At 44.4% G+C, this 13,976-nt stretch overlaps 1 protein-coding gene across 2 annotated transcripts in view; it reads right to left on the reverse strand.

The window, feature by feature from the left end:
• The window catches only part of DNAH9 (dynein axonemal heavy chain 9), a 186,428-nt gene that overhangs the window by 45,196 nt on the left and 127,256 nt on the right, over nt 1-13,976 (reverse strand). For both annotated transcript variants that reach the window (XM_040434702.1, XM_040434703.1), the window contains exons 41-42: nt 718-879; nt 401-597 (exon numbers count right to left, since the gene is read on the reverse strand). In XM_040434702.1, coding sequence (XP_040290636.1) covers nt 401-597; nt 718-879 — 359 coding nt within the window. The remainder of the gene's footprint in view (nt 1-400; nt 598-717; nt 880-13,976) is intronic.

Below are 13,976 nucleotides of genomic sequence, written 5' to 3' on the forward strand. Positions count from 1 at the left end.
AGCATTATTCTCCAAAGAGGAAAATGCTTTGGATGAGTTATCTGTAAGAAGGTCGTCACCTGCACTCCGAAAACACTCTCAGAATTATGTTTCTTCTGAAGAAAAGATTCACAATTAGGAGAATGTGCGGAGCTGCTGGAGAGGTATTAAGGTGTCTCAGGCGCTGGCACGGTACAGTCGCCTCCAGGGAAATTACTGAGAAGCATTTCTCTGTCTCACATCCCTTTCTGATGACTCTGCAACTTTCTCCTGCCTCTCTTTAGTTCAGTGGTGACAGGGGGCATGTGATAGCGCAGAGCATTTCTATTACCCTGGCAGATCTGACGGGTTACCAGCCTAAAATAAGAACAAGTGTACTTTCCCTTTAAATCAGGGCCATTGATGAAATTCCTGGTCTTACATGTGACTCATGGCGTCCTCAAACAGCACCAGGTTCATTGCCGCATTGATCTCGTTGTGGTTGTCCAGAGCGTCCACCAGGATCTTGCTCAGCGTCTGCCAGGACTGGACCGGCATGTATTTGGGTTCTCCAACACCATTGGCAAAATGGCAAAACATGTTCATGGACTTTGCTTGTTCCAGCGTTTCATCTATGTCCTACGGGAGAAGGAAACCATCAGATGAACCAGGCCTTTACTGATATATAATGCCCATGTGTGTCACAAAACGACTGTCATGGAAGAAAATAGCAGCGGCAGAAGCGACCATTTCACTTACGTCGTAGAACTTCTTCACCATGTCCGTCTGTATCTTATCAAACACATCAAAGTCCTTCTCTTCCACCATTTTATCCCGATACACACGGTTAGACTCGTGCAGGTAAAGCTTCACCAGGTCCTGGGGAGTTTTCAGGCAGTCCGGAGTGGAGAACAAGATGCCCTGAAAACAAAGCTCACAATGAAGGCTCTCAGATTCACGTCTCTCATGCATTTTTGTATTAATTAGCAATTTTAGTCAATTTTAAGTTTCATATACATCATTGGGTGGTAATCGCTGTGCAGGCAGAGATTTCTGCAATTTTTATTATTGCACTGTACTTATTTTGAGCTAAAAATATTTTTTTCCATTGGTCTTGCTTACAAATATGGCGCCCTTTTCTCTGTACAGGGCTGAGATGCTCTAATAGAGGGATCTGGATTTTCTCTCTGCTCCGTCAGCCAGCTCACCTGATGTGCTCCTTATCTCCGCTCTCTGACCTTCTAATCCCTCATTATAGCTCAGTTCTCATCCTACTGATAAGAATGTGACTTAAATAAGTGTTTATGACCTCTTAGTAAATTAGAGATAAGGGTTATTACATGAAGGCGGAAAGTGAAAGTACCAGTCACCCAACTAGACACAGTTAACCCTTTGCGACAGAACGGCTCAATATTTTTAATAAAGACCAATTGAACAAAAATTTTTTTAGCCTCATCATAAAAAAAATTGGGCGTACACAGTCCTTAAGACAAAATTTAGGGCAGAAAGACCCACAAACAAGCAACCACTGAAGATAGCTGCAGTAAAGGCCCGGCAAAGCATCACAGAAACCCGGTATCTGGGGATGTCCATGGGCTCCAGACTTTAGGCAGTTATTTCCTGCAAAGGATTCCATACAAATTATTAAAAATGAACATGTTATTTATGGTAATGTTTTTCCCCAATTACTTTTCAGCCCCTGTAGAAAAATGGTTGCAATTCCTAAACATTTCTGTTCAATCCCTTGAGTCTACACTTTTGTTTAATTTCAGATCCAGTGTGGTGGCAGCAGAGCCCAGATCATGGAGATTGTGTCACTGTCCTAATATTTCTGGACCTAACTGTATAGTGGCGGGTGCCTGTCTCTGGTTCTTCCATATACTTATTGGGGCGACCTATAAGCGAGGAATAGTGCATGGCTAAGTACAGTATTCATACAGTACAGACCAAAAGTTTGGACACACCTTCTCATTCAAAGAGTTTTCTTTATTTTCATGACTATGAAGGCATCAAAACTATGAATTAACACATGTGGAATTATATACATAACAAACAAGTGTGAAAGAACTGAAAATATGTCATATTCTAGGTTCTTCAAAGTAGCCACCTTTTGCTTTGATTACTGCTTTGCACACTCTTGGCATTGTCTGGATGAGCTTCAAGAGGTAGTCCCCTGAAATGGTCTTCCAACAGTCTTGAAGGAGTTCCCAGAGATGCTTAGCACTTGTTGGCCCTTTTGCCTTCACTCTGCGGTCCAGCTCACCCCAAACCATCTCGATTGGGTTCAGGTCCGGTGACTGTGGAGGCCAGGTCATCTGGCGCAGCACCCCATCACTCTCCTTCATGGTCAAATAGCCTTTACTTTCAAAGTTTTCCCAATTTTTCGGCTGACTGACTGACCTTCATTTCTTAAAGTAATGATGGCCACTCGTTTTTCTTTACTTAGCTGCTTTTTTCTTGCCATAATACAAATTCTAACAGTCTATTCAGTAGGACTATCAGCTGTGTATCCACCTGACTTCTCCTCAACGCAACTGATGGTCCCAACCCCATTTATAAGGCAAGAAATCCCACTTATTAAACCTGACAGGGCACACCTGTGAAGTGAAAAGCATTTCAGGGGACTACCTCTTGAAGCTCATCAAGAGAATGCCAAGAGTGTGCAAAGCAGTAATCAAAGCAAAAGGTGGCTACTTTGAAGAACCTAGAATATGACATATTTTCAGTTGTTTCACACTTGTTTGTTATGTATATAATTCCACATGTGTTAATTCATAGTTTTGATGCCTTCAGTGTGAATCTACAATTTTCATAGTCATGAAAATAAAGAAAACTCTTTGAATGAGAAGGTGTGTCCAGACTTTTGGTCTGTACTGTATATACATACATTACTTGTAAGGGGGTGAAGAATAAGCATTTTTAATTAAGTAGGTTCCACTGCAACGTGCTGATTACACTTTTCAGCACAGGTTCAGATGTCTCTGACTGATTTTATAGAAATTTTGGCTGCTGAACATGAAAATGACGTTGAACAGGTTCTTGTTTGGAAGTTACCAACAAGCTATTTCCGCCACTAAAACTTTTTGAGCTTCTCGATACTTTTCTAACGTGATGAGATAATGGGTGGGGCTTAGTGTGAGGGGCGGAGTCTACTGTGGCCCGCCATATTTACAATAACTGTCGTAAGTTATAGCCCCCAGCTGGCGTAGATTTGAGTTTCTGGGGCAAGGACTGCCAGAGGTGCCCCTCATTTATTATGAGGCATCTTCCTCCCACTCCGACGCACTATAGGAACGCCAGTCTTGATAAATGACCCCCTGAGTATAATGAGATTTTCTAATGCACGTCCATCCAGCAGTGACCTGCCACCATTGCAGGGCTCCATTTCCCTTTGTATTGCTTCACAATGTCTGCGATATCTTGATGTAAACGCTCGCCATGTTCGTCACTGAGTGCGCCTCAAATACCTCCTTCCTCACTGGGCCATTTTTGTTAGCACAGGCATCTTTGAAAGTCCAAACTTTTTTTCCATTCGGTTATGTAATAATTTTTGCGCCTTTTTTCAGTGACACATGAGCTTTATTTTTAGGTAATTTTTATTTTTTTATTTTTTATAAAAAGGAAAAAAATTTAAAAATTCAAAAAAGGGAAATTTGTCTGTTTTCAAATTTTTGGTTAATAGATTAATGTGATGATGAGTGAAGCTGGTGACCAATGATACTGAGAAGTGGAGAAAACCTCCTGGGAGAGAAGCCATTTTCTTCTGCAGGTAAAACATGACATTTTCAGTTTATTTCCTCATTTTTGCATCCCATCCCCCCTGACAGTTTGGGTCAGAGAAGGTGAATGTGCAGGATTCCTGGACGCGCTAACGAGTCTGTAATGCTTATATAATACACTGTCATCGTGTCACTGAGACTGTTACTCCTGTCAGCTGCTGTTTGGGAAGGTCGCCTGCGCTTTGGCTTGAAAAGCCTAAATTTATTAAAGAGGAGCGCGTCGTCCAGAGGTGCCCGGGACCTCGCTCTGACAGCCGATCATTAGATACGTTCTTATTACAAAGTAATCCTGAGTGACAGCTTGCTGTGAAGTGTAATAATCAGTCCGGGAGATGCGGAGAGACGAGCGGAGGCGTCAGATAATATGCTAATTATCACCACCAGGAAGCTGCAGAAATATAGACGTGCAGGCTCGGCTCTGCTGCATCTGGCGCCGTTATCTCATCCAATGGTATGGGCGATTTTTATAAAAATTTTACGGGAACCTGTCGTCTTGTACACGGTGTCCTGTCAGCAGGAGGAGCTGAGCACATTTATATCAAGATTTGTGTGAAAAGAGTCAGTATAAAGTATAATGTATTGACCTAAAGGGGTTTTCTCGGACTAGTTGTCCAGCTTTTTATACGTTTTTTAATTCTCTCCCTTCCCCGCAGGACTTCAAGCTCCCGCCCTCTGGGTTCTGTCACATGTCTCCCAGGAGGCACGTGACCCAGTGACATGCCACTTGGTGGACATGTCACACCTGCAGCCAGTCATTGGCTGCAGCAATGCATGTGAACCCTGTCTGTGGGACTGGAGGACCCCCACCAAACATGAGAACAGAGGTCCCTGAGTCCCCTGTGAGAACGCAGCGGTACTGCGCATGCACGACCATGTTCTAGTCACTGTCTATGAGACTGCTGTGTACAGCGTCCAATTATCTCTGGCAGTGCCACGGAAGTGAATTGTGCGGTGGTACGCGTGCGCAGTACTGCTCCGTTCTCACAACAGACTGAGGATAGACGTTACTCACGGGCCCCTTGTGAGGGTGCAGCGGTGACCAGGAGGCCCGGAACGATTCTCCTTGTCAAGGCAGGTTGACGGTTCCCTTCCTTACAAATAGGTCGATGCTAATCGTCTCATTACCACATGGACTAAAAATCAGAGGCTCAATTAGTGTTACTAATGAAGTGGGAGACGCGACTGGCCCGGCATGCGGGATCTGAATATGAGTTACGCTGACAAGTCACAAAGCGCTTACAACAGCCTTCCCAGAATTATCGCTCATTGGTTTTGTTAATATAATTAATATAATGTGTCCCAGGAACATCTCATCAGAGGCCGGGCGAAGAATGACTAACAGGATCCTAACGAGAGGACGTCGACGGCTCAACACGTGGCTCAGGGAGTCTGGGCCGGTCTCATCTGTGTATGATGAAAGATTCTGCAACTTTCTAACCAACATTATAATATAATTTCTAATAATTTCCAAGATCTCTGCTTGCTGTCAGAGAATGGGAACAATCTATTTTACATCCAGAGGCTGAAAGAAGAAAAGGAAAAAGTCTGGTTCCGTGTTAGCCCTCATGCACACGACCGTTGTGTGCATCCGTGGCCGTTGTGCCGTTTTCCGTTTTTTTTTTCGCAGACCAATGGACTTTCAATGGGTCCGTGGAAAAAACGGAAAATGCACCGTTTTGCAGCCGCATCCGTGATCCTTGTTTCCTGTCCTATTTTTTTGACGGACAACGGTTCACGGACCCATTCAAGTCAATGGGTCCGTGAAAAAACACGGATGCACACAAGATTGGCATCTGCGTCCGTAGTCCGTGGCCGTAGGCTACTTTCACACAGACGGATCCGCAGATCCGTCTGCATAAAAGCTTTTTCAGAGCTGAGTTTTCACTTTGTGAAAACTCAGATCCGACAGTATATTCTAACACAGAGGCATTCCCATGGTGATGGGGACGCTTCTAGTTAGAATATACTTTGAACTGTGTACATGACTGCCCCCTGCTGCCTGGCAGCACCGATCTCTTACAGGGGGCTGTGATCCGCACAATTAACCCCTCAGGTGCTGTACCTGAGGGGTTAATTGTGCGTATCATAGCCCCCTGTAAGAGATCATGTGCTGTCAGGCAGGAGGGGGCACACCCCCCTCCCTCCCCAGTTTTAAATTCATTGGTGGCCAGTGGGCCCCCCCTCCCTCCCTTGTATTTAACACATTGGTGGCTAGTGCGGCCGCCCCCCCCCTCCCTCCCTTGTATTTAACACATTGGTGGCTAGTGCGGCCGCCCCCCCCCTCCCTCCCTTGTATTTAACACATTGGTGGCTAGTGCGGCCGCCCCCCCCTCCCTCCCCTGTAGTTAACACATTGGTGGCCAGTGCGGCCGGCCCCCCCTCCCTCCCCTGTAGTACTGTAGATTCATTGGTGGCCAGTGGGCCCCCCCTCCCTCCCCTGTAGTACTGTAGATTCATTGGTGGCCAGTGGGCCCCCCCTCCCTCCCCCTCCTAATTAAAATCTCCCCCCCTATCATTGGTGGCAGCGGAGAGTTCCGATCGGAGTCCCAGTTTAATCGCTGGGGCTCCGATCGGTAACCATGGCAACCAGGACGCTACTGCAGTCCTGGTTGCCATGGTTACTTAGCAATTTTTAGAAGCATTATACTTACCTGCGAGCTGCGATGTCTGTGACCGGCCGAGTGCTCCTCCTACTGGTAAGTGACAGGTCTGTGCTATAAGCAATGCGCCGCGGGGGGGGGGGGCCACTGGCCACCAATGAATCTACAGTACTACAGGGGAGGGAGGGGGGGCCGGCTGCACTGGCCACAAATGTGTTAACTACAGGGGAGGGAGGGGGGGCCGGCCGTACTGGCCACCAATGTGTTAACTACAGGGTAGGGAGGGGGGGGGGGTCTGCCCCCTGCTGCCTGGCAGCAGGGGGCAGTCATGTACACATTTCTTTTAGTATATTCTAACCTGAAGCGTCCCCATCAGCATGGGAACGCCTCTGTGTTAGAATATACTGTCGGATCTGAGTTTCACGATCTAACTCAAATCCGATGGTATATTCTAACATAGAGGCGTTCCCATGGTGATGGGGACGCTTCAAGTTAAAATATACCATCGGATTGGAGAAAACTCCGATCCGATGGTATATTAATAGGGACTCCTGACTTTACATTGAAAGTCAATTGGGGACGGATCCGTTTGCAATTGCACCATATTGTGTGAACGTCAAACAGATCCGTCCACATTGACTTGCATTGTAATTCAGGACGGATCCGTTTGGCTCCGCACGGCCAGGCGGACATCAAAACGACTTTTTTTTCATGTCCGTGGATCCTCCAAAAATCAAGGAAGACCCACGGACGAAAAAACGGTCACGGATCACGGACCCCGTTATTGCGGACCTTAAAAAAAACAAACCGTCGTGTGCATGAGGCCTTAGCCAATAGAAAACTAGTTTAGTGAAACAAAATAAGAGTATTGCAGGTTTGATACCTTTTAATGGCTAACAATAGAAGTAATGATGTTACATAGCGAGCTTTCGAGACATCACCCATCCCTTCATCAGGTATTCCACGCGGGTGCAATGAACGCATTGCGCCAGCACAGAATCCGGACCCATTCATTTCAATGGGTCTGTGTTCAGGAGCGTTGGTTTTCACGTATCACTTGTGCGTTGCATGAAAATCGCAGCATGTTCTATATTCTGCGATGTTCTTGGCCCCAGAGAAGTGAACGGGGCTGCGTGAAAGTCGCTTGCAGATGCAATGTGTTTTTCACTGATGGTTGTTAAGAGATGTTGTTTGTAAACATTCCGTTTTTTATCATGTGTGCGCAAAACGCAATAAATCGCATTGCACCCGCGCGATAAAAACTGAACAACTGAACGCTATCGCAGACAAAACTGAATGAACTTGCTTGCAAAATGGTGCGAGTTTCACAGAACGCATCCGCAATGCATCCGGACCTAATCCGCTCATGCTCGCCTGCAAGGGGCCTAAAAGAGTTTTTCCATGACAAACAGGAGAGAGAATTCTCAATTGGCACTAGTCGACAAAAAACAGTCTGACTGGACCCCTCGCGGTGGCCGTAATACCATTTTGGACCAGTACATTGACTCCTTTAGAAATGTAGTACAGTCTGCAATACTGGACAAACATATAACAGAAACATTCAACATCAAGGACTCTGGGATTTTCCATTTTTGCGTTTTTGTTTTTCCCATAGTCCTAACTTTTTTATTTTTCCATTCACATAACCTTATGAGAGCTTATTTTTTTTTCATAACCATATTCTGACCCCTCTAACTTTTTTGTAGCTATGTGTACGGGGCTGTGTGAGGGCTCCTTTTTTTCGGGACGATCTGTTCTTTTCAGTGATACCAATTTTAAGTGTGTACGACTTTTTGATCACTTTTATTGGGTAGTTGAAGTGACAAAAAATGGCAAATTGGCTGTTTTTATTATTTTTTTCCGCTACACCATTTGCCGTATGCCATTAATATTGTTATATTTTAATAGTATGGGCATTTTCGCACACGGCGATGCCCATGATGTTTATTTTTTTATTGGTTAAGAATTATTTTTTTTATTTTAAGGAAAGGAGGGTGATTTGAACTTTTAATTTTAATTTTAATTTTTTTTATATTTGTAAAAACTTTTTTTTCCTTTTTTTTTTAAGTCACCTTGGGTGACAATAACTGGCAATCATTCAATTGCCCATAGTATTCAGTGATGGCTAAATAGCCATCATTGAAGACTTCATTTGCACTATATCAATAAAAGGCTGCCACCTAGTGGCCTGTATTTATATATACATCTAATTGACTCTGAAGCCGGCTTGAGGCTTCGGTCAATTAGCGCCAGGTAACAGGTTCCCCGATCTCAGCCGGGGAATGCGGTTACCGGACCGGAGGCACGCGACTTCCGGTTCCGGTTTGCGCAGATGCCATGGTCACATTTGACCACGGCATCTGAAGGGTAAGATGTATGCGATCAGTCTTATAGCTGATCGCATACATGTGCCGCGAGTCTCTGCCATTTAAAATAGCAGAAACCCAGCAGCTAAGGCGCACGCTGCACGTGCGAGCGGGCGCCAGGTTTAGGGATCGGACCCATGGCGTGCAGCTACGTCATGGGTCCTTAAAGGGTTAAAAAACAAGAAAGGAATCACCATAAAACCTGCAGATAAAGGTGGCGCTATAGTCCTTTTGAATACTTTGGACACAATACTATATCAAAATGGAGGGAGACCCAACTCAGAAATATTTGAGAGAGTTAAAAAAAAAAGGTCATCAGGGGTCTTCCTGCAGGATCCACGCAACTTTTAGACTTGGTACCTGAGAATCCCAGGATCGGAGTATTCGACATGCTTCCCAAAATACACAAAGCAGGGAATCCAGGGAGGCCGATCATTTCAGGTGTGGGAACCCTCACTGAAAAAATCTCAGGTTGGATAGAGGGCATCCTCAAACCATTAGTGAGGAACACAACACGTTATCTACAGGACACCACTGACTTATTGAACAAACTGTCAACCATAGGTCCCCTCCCTAAAGGCACAATCTTGGCCACCATGGATGTGGAATCCTTGTATTCGAATATCCCACACGATGATGGATTAACTCCTTGCCGAGTATACCTGGAGGCGAATGGGATCGTCTCAGAGTCTGTACTACAACTGACCAAATTCATCCTCACCCATAACTATTTCTCTTTTGACAAGGAGATAAATTTACAGTGCACTGGAACCGCCATGGGCAGTAAAATGGCACCGCAATATGAAAACCTCTTCATGGCAAAACTGGAAAATGACTTTTTGGCATCCTGCCTCAAAAAACCCTTGGCCTACTTCCATTCCATTGATGACATCCTAATAATCTGGACCGACTCTGAACATGAACTGATAAAATTTAATGAACAATTTAACAAATTCCATCCCACCATAAACCTGACCCTCAACTATTCACACACAGAAGTCAGCTTTTTGATCACCACCATAAAACTTTAGGACGGCTCAATACAGACATGCCTGTATTGAAAACCTATTGATCGGTCTACATACCTCAAATGGGACAGCTTCTACCCAGGGCCGGTTTTAGACAAAATGTGGCCCTGGGCAAAATCAAAAGAGGGGGCCCACATCTTGTAATAATGTGCTAAAAACACAGTCGGATGTCCGACACCCCCGCCGATCAGCTGTTTGAGGAGATGGACCGTGCCGTTCACTGCTGCTGTTCCATAGACATACAGCAGCAGAGCAGGAAGAGAGGAGAGAGACGGCACGTGCGCACAGTGCATGTCGTCTCCTCAAACAGCTGATCGGGTGTCAGACCCCCGCCGGTCTAATATTGATGACCTATCCTAAGGATAGGGCATCAATATGAAAAAACCCTGGGAACCTCTTGAAGCTACCCCCAATACTGTGCCTGTTCTGCTCCCCCCCATGTCCACAAACACTAAACTATACACCCAGACTGCCCTCATTAGTAATGGTACCCCCAAAAGTGATAATACTCCCCAAGATAGCCCCCATTAGTAGCAAACCTCCATATTGCGTCAAATAATAATAACGCCCCTATAGTACTCTAGTAGTAATAGTATAACCATAATGCTCCCAATGGCTCTAATGTCCCCGTGTAGTGCCCCCCACTAGTTCTAATATATAATACTTCCCCCGTAGTGCCAATATATATATATATATATATATATATATATATATATAGTGTTCCACCGTAGTGCCAATATGTATATAATGCTCCTCCATTCCCTCCCAGTAGTGCCAGGTATATATAATGATCTCCTTCCCCCATCCCTGGTGCCCCCAGCAGGGTGGACATTTAGTATAAAAAATAAATAAATGCCTCCCTCCCGTCCCCCCCACACCCAGTTTTATCTGTGGCTTGTGTTGCTGCGCCCCGATGCATGCGGTCCCAATGACATCACCACTCCTGCTCCGGGTCTCATGTGATGACGTCATCATGCGAGACCCAAAAAAGGAGGTTGCAGTGATGTCATTGCGGCTTCTTGCTCTGTTCTAATGCCTCACAGGCTTGAGGCCTAGGCTACTTTCACACTAGCGTTTTTACTGGACTCGGCAGGGCTCAGGAAAAATGCTCCCGTTACTGATAATACAACCATCTGCATCCGTTGCGAACGGATCCGGTTGTATTATCTTTAACATACCCAAGCCAAATCCGTCATGAACTCCATTGAAAGTGGACGGATCTGTTTTGTGACAGAGAAAACGTCCCCATTGACTTGCATTGTGGGTCATGACAGATCCGTTTTGCTCCGCATCCTAGGACGGAAAGCAAACCGCAGCATGCTGCGGTTTGCTTAACAGTGTGAGAACGGAACGGGATGCATTTTGGAGCATTGTGTTCTGTTCACTTCAGTTTTGTCCCCATTGACAATGAATGGGGAAAAAACTGAAGCATTTTTTCGGGTATTGAGACCCTATGACGGTTCTCAATACCGGAAAATGGTAACGCCAGTGTGAAAGTAGCCCTAGCGGCCTAAAGCTTGTGAAGTTGAACCGCCATGAGTGCGTCCCCCTTTATGGGTAGCGAAGTGGCACCCTAGGCGGATGACTACCATCCCCTATCCATCGTCCCTTACTAGCTTACCGACAACCTCCAAATCTAAGGAATATGCTGATCAGATCAAGTACAAGGCCATGTACCACAGAAAAAGGAACCCATCCCTGTAATATAAGAAGATTCAAAACCTGTTCCCATATAAGATCCGGACCCCAACACCCAGCAGGACTATAAGATCCCTGGGACATTCACATCTTCTACATCTAATGTTGTTTATCTTATTCTCTGCACTAAATGTCCTGTTGGAGGCCTCTACGTTGGAGAAACAGGACAGAAACCCAATGCAAGGATGAGGTCCCAAAGCCACACAATTAAAGAGAAGAAGCTACACTTTCCTGTGGCTAAGCATTTCTGTAGCCCAGGACACAATGAAGAACACATGAAAGTTCTCATATTAAAAGGTAACTTCAAATACCAAAGAGCTAGAAGAATTTGGGAATACAAATTTTTAACACTGCTTGACACTTAGAATACTGGATTGAATTTGTCCCCGGGATTTATGACACACTACAAGATCTAAAGAGTCTTCTATAGACATAGTCGGGGAACCAGGTGTCTGAGATAACATCAATATAGAGACCATAAAACTTGTTGTAAGATAATTAAGGACTCATTCTCAAGATCTTTGATACAGTTGCAAGAAAAAGTATGTGAACCCTTTGGAATGATATGGATTTCTGCACAAATTGGTCATAAAATGTGATCTGATCTTCATCTAAGTCACAGCAATAGACAATCACAGTCTTCTTAAACTAATAACACACAAAGAATTACATGTTACCATGTTTTTATTGAACACACCATGTAAACATTCACAGTGCAGGTGGAAAAAGTATGTGAACCCCTAGACTAAATGACATCTCCAAGAGCTAATTGGAGTGAAGTGTCAGGCAACTGGAGTCCAATCAATGAGATGAGATTGGAGGTGTTGGTTACAGCTGCCCTGCCCTATAGAAAACACACACCAGTTCTGGGTTTGCTTTTCACAAGAAGCATTGCCTGATGTGAATGATGCCTCGCACAAAAGAGCTCTCAGAAGACCTATGATTAAGAATTGTTGACTTGCATAAAGCTGGAAAGGGTTATAAAATTATCTCCAAAAGCCTTGCTGTTCATCAGTCCACGGTAAGACAAATTGTCTATAAATGGAGAAAGTTCAGCACTGCTGCTACTCTCCCTAGGAGTGGCCGTCCTGTAAAGATGACTGCAATAGCACAGCGCAGACTGCTCAATGAGGTGAAGAAGAATCCTAGAGTGTCAGCTAAAGACTTACAAAAGTCTCTGGCATATGCTAACATCCCTGTTAGCGAATCTACGATACGTAAAATACTAAACAAGAAGGGATTTCATGGGAGGATACCACAGAGGAAGCCACTGCTGTCCAAAAAAAACATTGCTGCACGTCTACAGTTTGCACAAGAGCACCTGGATGTTCCACAGCAGTACTGGCAAAATATTCTGTGGACAGATAAAACCAAAGTTGAGTTGTTTGGAAGAATCACACAACACTATGTGTGGAGAAAAAGAGGCACAGCACACCAACATCAAAACCTCATCCCAACTGTGAAGTATGGTGGTGGGGGCATCATGGTTTGGGGCTGCTTTGCTGCGTCAGGGCCTGGACGGATTGCTATCATCGAAGGAAAAATGAATTCCCAAGTTTATCAAGACATTTTGCAGGAGAACTTAAGGCCATCTGTCCACCAGCTGAAGCTCAACAGAAGATGGGTGTTGCAACAAGACAGCGACCCAAAGCATAGAAGTAAATCAACAACAGAACGGCTTAAACAGAGGAAAATCCGCCTTCTGGAGTGGCCCAGTCAGAGTCCTGACCTCAACCCGATTGAGATGCTGTGGCATGACCTCAAGAAAGCGATTCACACCAGACATCCCAAGAATATTGCTGAACTGAAACAGTTCTGTAAAGAGGAATGGTGAAGAATTACTCCTGACCGTTGTGCACGTCTGATCTGCAACTACAGGAAACGTTTGGTTGAAGTTATTGCAGCCAAAGGAGGTTCAACCAGTTATTAAATCCAAGGGTTCACATACTTTTCCACCTGCACTGCTAATGTTTACATGGTGTGTTCAATGAAAACATGGTAACATTTAATTCTTTGTGTGTTATTAGTTTAAGCAGACTGTGATTGTCTATTGTTGTGACTTAGATGAAGATCAGATCACATTTTATGACCAATTTGTGCAGAAATCCATATCATTCCAAAGGGTTCACATACTTTTTCTTGCAACTGTATGTTGTTCTGTTGTTTTTCAAATGTCCATTCATTCCCCCATGTCTCTGTTCTTATTGTATATATATTGCTGTTTCTTCATATACGGTATTCTTGTAGTACGCCTGATGAAGGGACTGGTGATGTTCCGAAAGCTCGCTATGTAACATCATTACTTCTATTGTTGTTAGCCATTAACCCTTTCTACCCTGGGCCAGTTTTCACCTTCCTGCCCAGGCCTTTTTTTGCAAATCCGACATGTGTCACTTTATGTGGTGATAACTTTGGAACACTTTTACTTATCCAAGTCATTCTGAGACTGTTTTCTCGTGACACATTGTACTTCACGACAGTGCTAAATTTGAGTCAATATATTTTTCTGTTATTTATTTAAAAAAAAAAAAAAATTACAAAAAATTT

This window comes from Bufo bufo, chromosome 6 (genome assembly GCF_905171765.1).
Source record: "Bufo bufo chromosome 6, aBufBuf1.1, whole genome shotgun sequence".
NCBI classification, from domain to species: domain Eukaryota; kingdom Metazoa; phylum Chordata; class Amphibia; order Anura; family Bufonidae; genus Bufo; species Bufo bufo.